We start from the raw sequence: 7,491 nt of genomic DNA, 5'->3' as shown, positions 1-7,491 counted from the left end.
GTGTGCACCTCACTGAACATGAGCCTTCGAGTGCTAAATCTGCCCTAGCCAATCCAGTTTGGCTTCAAGCCATGACATCTGAATATGATGCTCTCATAGCTCTTGGTACATGGACTCTAATGCCTCTACCTCCTCACAAACAAGCTATTGAGTGCAAATGGGTTTTCGAGTAAAAGAAAACCCTTATGGCTCTGTTAATAAATACAAAGCTCGTCTTGTTGCCAAGGGATTTCATCAAAAGCATGGAGACTACAATGAAACTTTCTCCCCTGTCATCAAGCCTGTGACAATAAGGATTCTGCTTACTCTTGTTGTTACTCATCACTGGTTAATTGAATAGTTGGACATCAATAATGTCTTTCTCAATGGTATTCTAGAAGAAGAAGTTTACATGACCCAACCAATTGGATTTCAACATAAAGATAAGACCTTTGTGTGCAAACTCAATAAAGTTATATATGGCTTAAAACAGGCTCCTAGATAGTGGTTTGAGAAATTGAAAGGTTCTCTAATCAAGCTTGGCTTCAAAGTCAGCAAGTGTGACAATTTCCTGTTTATTCACACTTCTCTCAATCATCAACTTTATATTCTGGTGTATGTTGACGATATTACTGTAACAGGATCATCCTCATCTTTGGTCAAGCAAGTCATCAAGGATCTTAGCCATACTTTTGCTTTGAAGCAACTAGGACAATTGGACTACTTCTTGGGAATCAAAGTCAAACATAAGAAAGATGGTTCTCTTTTTCTTTCTCAGTCAAAATACATATAGGATCTTCTTGACAGAGCGAACCTGGCCACTACTAAGGCTCACATGTCTTCTATGGCCAGCAACTGCAAGCTCACAAAATATGGTTATGATAACTTTGATGATCCAACCTTTTATAGGTCTATTGTAGGGGCTTTGCAATATGCCACTATCACTAGACCTGACATTACTTACTATGTCAACAAGGTTTGCCAATCTGCAGTAAAGCGCATTCTTAGGTATCTACAAGGTTCAAAATCTTTGGGTTTGTCCCTTACTCTCGCCAACTTAAAGAGTGGTCTCTCTCTAACTGCCTATTATGATGTTGACTGGGCCTCTGACATGGATGACAGAAAGTCCACTTCTGGAGCTTGTCTCTATCTTGACTCAAATCTTGTTACATGGTGGTCTAAGAAACAACAAACCATCTCAAGATTAAGCACTGAAGCTGAGTACATAATTCTAGCCTTTGCCACTCAAGAATTGATGTGGATTGAGTCCTTGCTCAAGGAACTTCATGTTTCCTACATTACTCCTACCATCTACTGTGACAATTTGAGCACTATAGCAATGTCTCATAATCCTGTGCTACATAATAGGACCAAGCACATTGAGCTAGACCTTTACTTTGTCAGGGATAAAATTCAGAACAAATCACTCATTGTCAAACATATTCTATCTGAATTCCAAACGGCTGATATTCTCACCAAACCTCTGCCTAACAATCAGTTCATGATCTTGAGGAATCAACTAAAGATTCTTGACATCAACTCAGATCTCTAACCGAGTCAAACTTGTTTCCCACCCTTGTGTTCAGGGGGAAATATTAGAATATTGAATTAATAGTTTTGTTATTTTGGTTTAAGTTTGTTACAACTACACAATCATTATATAAGTAACTCAATGTTACTCTTGTAAGTCATGCTTTTCATAATACAACAATCAGTAATAAAAGTTCTTCTCTTATCTCTCGGTTTCTTTCTTCTCTTCTCTTCTCTTCTTGTATTTCAATTTTCATAGAACTATGGAAATTTCAGTCTGACTGTTTAAATGGTTCGCTTAAAAATAAAAATAAAATGGAACATTACTCTAGTCTTTTGCTTTACTTCAGACCAAAAAAATATGAAGAGACATTACTTCGATGTAATTATACATTGATTACTAATTATGTAAAATTTTACATTTATATATTTATAGATAAAACTTATGAAATCAACTGGTCAGACCAAACGGTTTAACCGTTTAAACTAGTTAAACCTAATATGAGACATCTTTTGGTTTGACGTCCAACTTGGATTTCACAACATTGGTTTCAACGTTTCCATAAAAAACTTATTTAGTAATAACTATTTAATCACATAAATTACAATCACATGTATGAATTACGAATATAAAATTACTACTTAATAGCATAATATTTATAATGAATTAACATGAATATGATTAGCAATATAATATCATGATTATATTATTACACATATATTTACATAGACTCATGAGAGAATTGCACATTTGGGTATCTAAGGGTCTTTATATCCCATTATTCAGATATCTTCCTGTCACATTGACACATGGGTTCAAAAAGTGTGACACAAACTCAGAGTATTATTTGGAGCAATAGAATGTGGGATACCCGTGGCCACCAATACTACCATTCTTGAAACAGCCAAATAGTGTTAGGGTCCGCACCTTTTCAAAAAAATAAAATAAACCCACTCCACTCCTACTCACAATTCAAATAATCATACCGTTGTCTGTTACAATGGAGATCACAGAAGAACAGAGAAAACGAGCCGAAGCTAACCGTTTAGCAGCCATAGCAAAACGAAAAGCACTCTCAGAATCTCAACAAAATCATCAACAACAACAACCTTGGCATCTTTTCAAGTGTCAAAAGCACCCTCACAATCTAATTCCCCCCAAACTACCCTCACCAGTGCCCCACAAATTCCTCGCCCGCCTCGAAATATGCTCCGCCGACTCTTTCTCCATCACCCCTCTCCCCCTCTCAAATTCCCCCTTCCCTGGCCGCGACAATTGTATTGCCACCCTCACTCACATTCTGTCTCATGTGCGTAACTACTTTTTTACGGGAGCACATCTTATGTTCTGTACTGTGTCACTCCATGTGCCACTGATTGATTCGTCAGAAATATATTTAATTATTAAATTTTTTGGATGACTGATGTGCTCCCTTTTTTTTACTTTATTGTTTTAAATAACTAACTGATACTTCTTCGACGATCTCGCTTATCGGGATTAAGATTCAGTTGTTGTTGTTGGTTTGTTGAATATAACTGACATCTAACTAACTGCTCTTTTCAGGTCATGTTATCCCATTATACTCAAATTAACGCTGGCGGATGTGCCTGCGTCTACAAGCTTGATGAGTACAATGCTGTTCTCAAGTGCTTGAAGGCCGCCGCGGAGATTGAAGTGGAGGAGATTCCATGGGGGACTTTTAATGTTGTGGAGAAACTATCACATTCGTTGCGGTGGATGCCAGTTAGGCCTGAGCATTTGAGTGATGATACGGTCGATGAGTTGATTGCGAAGTTGCCGAGGAGTTTGATTGATGCTTTGTTGCCTTTTCAATTGGATGGGTTGAGGTTTGGCCTTAGGAGAGGCGGCCGGTGCCTCATTGCAGATGAAATGGGTTTAGGGAAAACACTACAGGTTTGAAGAAAATTGACTCTTTTGTTTTATACTTGAGTGTGATTTTAGTAGTTGGGTATAATGACAAATTAGTTCTCCGAAAAGAATGACAGCGGGTAAGTCCGAATGTTTAAAGTGGACATCACATTGGCCTTTCTCGGACTTGCTTGTTGGCCATTTGAATCTTTCACGAATTAATTATACATGAAGTGGTGGTTATTTTAAACTTTCGGGGACTTGGTGAGTTGGTGGCAATTTTCTTTATTGCCAATATGAATGTTTTACTCTTATTAGTTCTAGGGATTTGTGTGTTCGGTGCATTTTTTGTTATCTGAAATTTGTAGAATTGTGGTTGTTTGTTTATTTATTTATTTATTTATAATGACGTAATGATAAATGACATGAAATTTATATCGTGTGTTCTTTTGTAGGCTATTGCTATCGCGGGGTGTTTCATGGATGAAGGTTCTATACTTGTTGTTTGCCCAGCTGTCTTGCGATTTTCATGGGCGGAAGAATTGGAGCGTTGGCTTCCTTTCTGTTTGCCTGCTGATATCCACCTGGTCTTTGGCCATCAAGATAATCCTGTACATTTAAAAAGACGTCCTCGAGTTGTGGTTATATCTTATACCATGCTGCATCGTCTGAGGAAGAGCATGCTTGATCGCGAATGGGCTCTCTTAATTGTTGATGAATCCCATCATGTGCGATGTTCAAAGAAAAAATCAGAACCTGGCGAGATACAGGCTGTTCTTGATGTGGCTTCGAAAGTCAACCGTATTGTTCTTCTATCAGGGACACCTTCTTTGTCTAGACCGTATGACATTTTTCATCAAGTAAATATGTTATGGCCTGGTTTGCTGGGGAAGTCTAAGCATGAGTTTGCAAAAACTTATTGTGATTTCAAATATGTCAAGGGCATCCAAGGAAAATATTTTGCAGATTGTTCAAAGGGTGTTCGGTTGGAGGAGTTGAATGTGTTACTAAAGCAAACTGTTATGATAAGGCGTTTGAAGGAACATGTGCTGCAGCAGTTACCTCCAAAACGCCGGCAAATTATAAGACTATTGTTGAAGAGATCAGATATAGTTGCTGCAAAAAATGCAGTTGGGGCATTGAAGTTTGATGGTTCTGAAAGCTCAAGTGATGAAGACTTCGAAATTTTGGATGCACCTGATGGAAAGCTTTCTTATCAGGAACTTGGAATTGCAAAAATTTCAGGGTTTCGAGAATGGCTCTCCCTCCATCCACTCATTGCAGAACCAGAGAATGCTTCAAAGATGATAATTTTTGCTCACCACCACAAAGTTCTTGATGGATTACAGGAATTTGTATGTGAGAAAGGGATAGGTTTTGTGAGAATTGATGGAACTACTCTTGCCAGAGATAGGCAATCAGCAGTAGTGTCATTTCGTTCCTCACCAGAGGTTAAAATTGCGATAATAGGTATTTTAGCAGCAGGTTTTGGACTTGATTTCTCGACAGCACAAGATGTTGTGTTCTTGGAGCTACCTCAGTCCCCAAGTGTGATGCTTCAGGCTGAGGATAGAGCTCATCGACGAGGTCAAACAAATGCGGTTAATGTATACATATTTTCAGCAAAAGATACCTTGGATGAGTTGCTTTGGAAAAATTTGAACAAAAGTTTGCACCGTGTGTCATCTACAACAGATGGCAAATATGATGCAATGAAAGAGATAGAGGTTGAAGGTATTTCTTATTTAGACGGATCGTTGAAAGCTGATAGTTGTCAAAAAGAATCTGTGTGTAAGAATGCATCAAGTGAAACACCATTGGATAACCAATCTTCCCCTATAAATTCTAAGGAACCAGAAGCAAATCAAGCCGATAAATCTGATGAGAGGATTTCTTTTGCAAATAAATCACTTTCTACTGCTAATATTGCAGATGATAATGTTTCCAGCTTAGATTTAGGAAATGATTCAGTTTCGGATGAAAATCTTGGTGTAGATGTTTCTAATGCTGAGGAGAGATGTTCTGAGAAGAGTTTTGAAGAGAAAGATCAAATAACAGAGTTGCAAGACAAGAAATCGATCCCAACAACAGAAGCAGATGGCAATCTGGCGGTTGATGTGGTTGAAGCTACTGGACCTTGCTCTAGTCAAGCTGATTCTCTCCGATTTGAGGTGAGCTCATACACTGGAAGGATCCACTTGTACACTTGTATTTTGGCTACAGATACAAGACCACAACCACTTTATCAAAACTTCCGACCAGAGGAACTTGAGTTGCTAAGTTCTGTTGCTGATGATGAAGAGAGGAAGATAGAATCTGTGTCTGTCAAGGACAACACTGCCTATAGGCATGCTCTTGTGGAGTTTGCAAATGAGTGGAAGAAGTTGAGGCCAATTGAACGCAAGAAGCTACTTGGAAAACCATTACAACTTCCGTTGGTGGTTGAACTGTGCTACTTATACGAAAGTAATAACCACAACAACAAAGGATTATTAAATGGTGGAAGTAAACGACGCATAACACCTTTAATGGATATTAGTCATCCTTTACCATCAGATGCTGTTTGGAAAAAGGTTTATCTGCGCGGCCACGGTAAGAAGGAAAAAGAATACACTCAAGGCTGGAGTCTGACAGATGTTCCACTCTGCAAGCTTTGTCAAGAGCAGTGCATGAGTAGCAATGCTAAGGCTCCTGAATATTTTGAAGATCTTTTTTGTAATCTGGTCTGCTATGAAGAGTATCGCATGAGAACTAGCAGCAGATTCGTCCGTCATGAACTTTTCCAAATTGAACATGGCGTGTGCACAATATGCCAATTGGATTGTCATAAGCTTGTTCAGCATATAAAACCTTTATCATTGGAGAGGCGACGAGAATACATTCAGAAAGTAGCACCAAAAGTTGCAAAACGAAAAAACATGCTTGAGAAGCTTGTCAATGATCCAACCGAAGGCAATGCATGGCATGCTGATCATATTATTGCAGTATATCAGGGTGGAGGTGAGTGCAAGCTAGAGAATATGAGGACTCTTTGTGTGGCATGCCATCATGATGTTACTGCTGCACAATGTGCCGAACGACGTGTAGTAAGAGCAAATGCCAAGAAACAACTGAAAGAGGTAATGACTAAGTTGAAAAATGATATGAAGGGTGCTGCTGGGTCTAATATTGATGTACAAGGAAGTAGTATACTTGAGGATGAGCTTTTAGTCAAGGTTCCAGGAAGTGCATATACTCTAGCTGACAAAAGCTAAGAAAGTGAAGATGCATCAGTATATTCACCTTTATGTTATTGCTATAGCATTGTTCATATTCTTTAACTGCACAGCTTATCAATGAGGTTCTGTGTAGGAAATTCTTTTGAACACTGTTTAGGTAAGAACACAATGACATTGTATAATTGGTGTTGCTGACCCCACCATTGGAAGAGTCTTTCATTGTTGTTGTAGTGGCAGGTATTGGGGTTAGGGGTGCCTTGTCCTTTTGAGCCAGCTTGTGAATTGGTTGGGCAGTGGCACAATTTAGATAATTCATTTGCAACCAACAATGATCCTCTCCATTAATGGAGAGATAAGAGATTGTTCTTCCTCATGTTTTCAATGACAAAAATGTGATTTCATGGTAAATAAAAAGATAAAAATGTCATTATATATTATCTTTTATGTGTTATTGTGTGGCACTTGCCTCTCCATTAATAGAGAGGATCCTTACTCATTTGCTAACACAACATTGATTGCCCTATTCCATCCATTGTTTTTCTGAGCCATGTTTTGTATACCATGTTAATTTATACTTTATTAACATCAAGTTGATTTGATTACCCGAAAAAAATGGAATTTTATCATACTTTGCTCTAAGCCACAAGTATCCATAATGAAATTCTCCTTAACAAATTAACACAACTAAATAATCATGACCTCAAACTTAAAACATGTGATTAACCTACAACAATCGCTCACTTTCATGAATTGGAACTCGACACATCTGATAAAGCTACAACAACTTTTCACCAATTAATCTATGGTTATTGGTTATCTTTTTATTCTTTTATAAAATATATTTTTAAAAATTAAAATTGACCAAGTACTCTCAAAATGAAACCATATGGGTTA

General features: G+C 38.0%; 1 protein-coding gene across 1 annotated transcript; it reads left to right on the top strand.

Annotated features, from left to right (window-relative positions):
• Positions 1-2,469: 2,469 nt before the first annotated feature.
• LOC109338041 (DNA annealing helicase and endonuclease ZRANB3) lies at positions 2,470-6,718 on the top strand. The gene is made up of 3 exons (XM_019575176.1): positions 2,470-2,819; positions 3,074-3,424; positions 3,835-6,718. The coding sequence occupies exons 1-3, from the start codon at positions 2,511-2,513 to the stop codon at positions 6,631-6,633; spliced, it is 3,459 nt and encodes a 1,152-aa protein (XP_019430721.1). The 5' UTR covers positions 2,470-2,510; the 3' UTR covers positions 6,634-6,718.
• The last annotated feature ends 773 nt before the right edge of the window (positions 6,719-7,491 follow it).

The sequence above is a fragment of the Lupinus angustifolius genome, unplaced genomic scaffold (genome assembly GCF_001865875.1).
Source record: "Lupinus angustifolius cultivar Tanjil unplaced genomic scaffold, LupAngTanjil_v1.0 Scaffold_17_12, whole genome shotgun sequence".
Lineage (NCBI taxonomy): Eukaryota > Viridiplantae > Streptophyta > Magnoliopsida > Fabales > Fabaceae > Lupinus > Lupinus angustifolius.
The sequence above is the reverse complement of the archived record's forward strand: the minus strand, read 5'-3'. Positions and strand labels throughout refer to the sequence as shown.

What these genes read in the sequence shown, in the direction of transcription:
- LOC109338041 (XM_019575176.1), top strand. Translation starts at nt 2,511, where the DNA reads ATGGAGATCACAGAAGAACAGAGAAAACGAGCCGAAGCTAACCGTTTA. An exon ending in TCACTCACATTCTGTCTCAT is followed by an intron (nt 2,820 to 3,073) that starts GTGCGTAACTAC and finishes TGCTCTTTTCAG; the next exon opens with GTCATGTTATCCCATTATAC. An exon ending in GTTTAGGGAAAACACTACAG is followed by an intron (nt 3,425 to 3,834) that starts GTTTGAAGAAAA and finishes GTTCTTTTGTAG; the next exon opens with GCTATTGCTATCGCGGGGTG.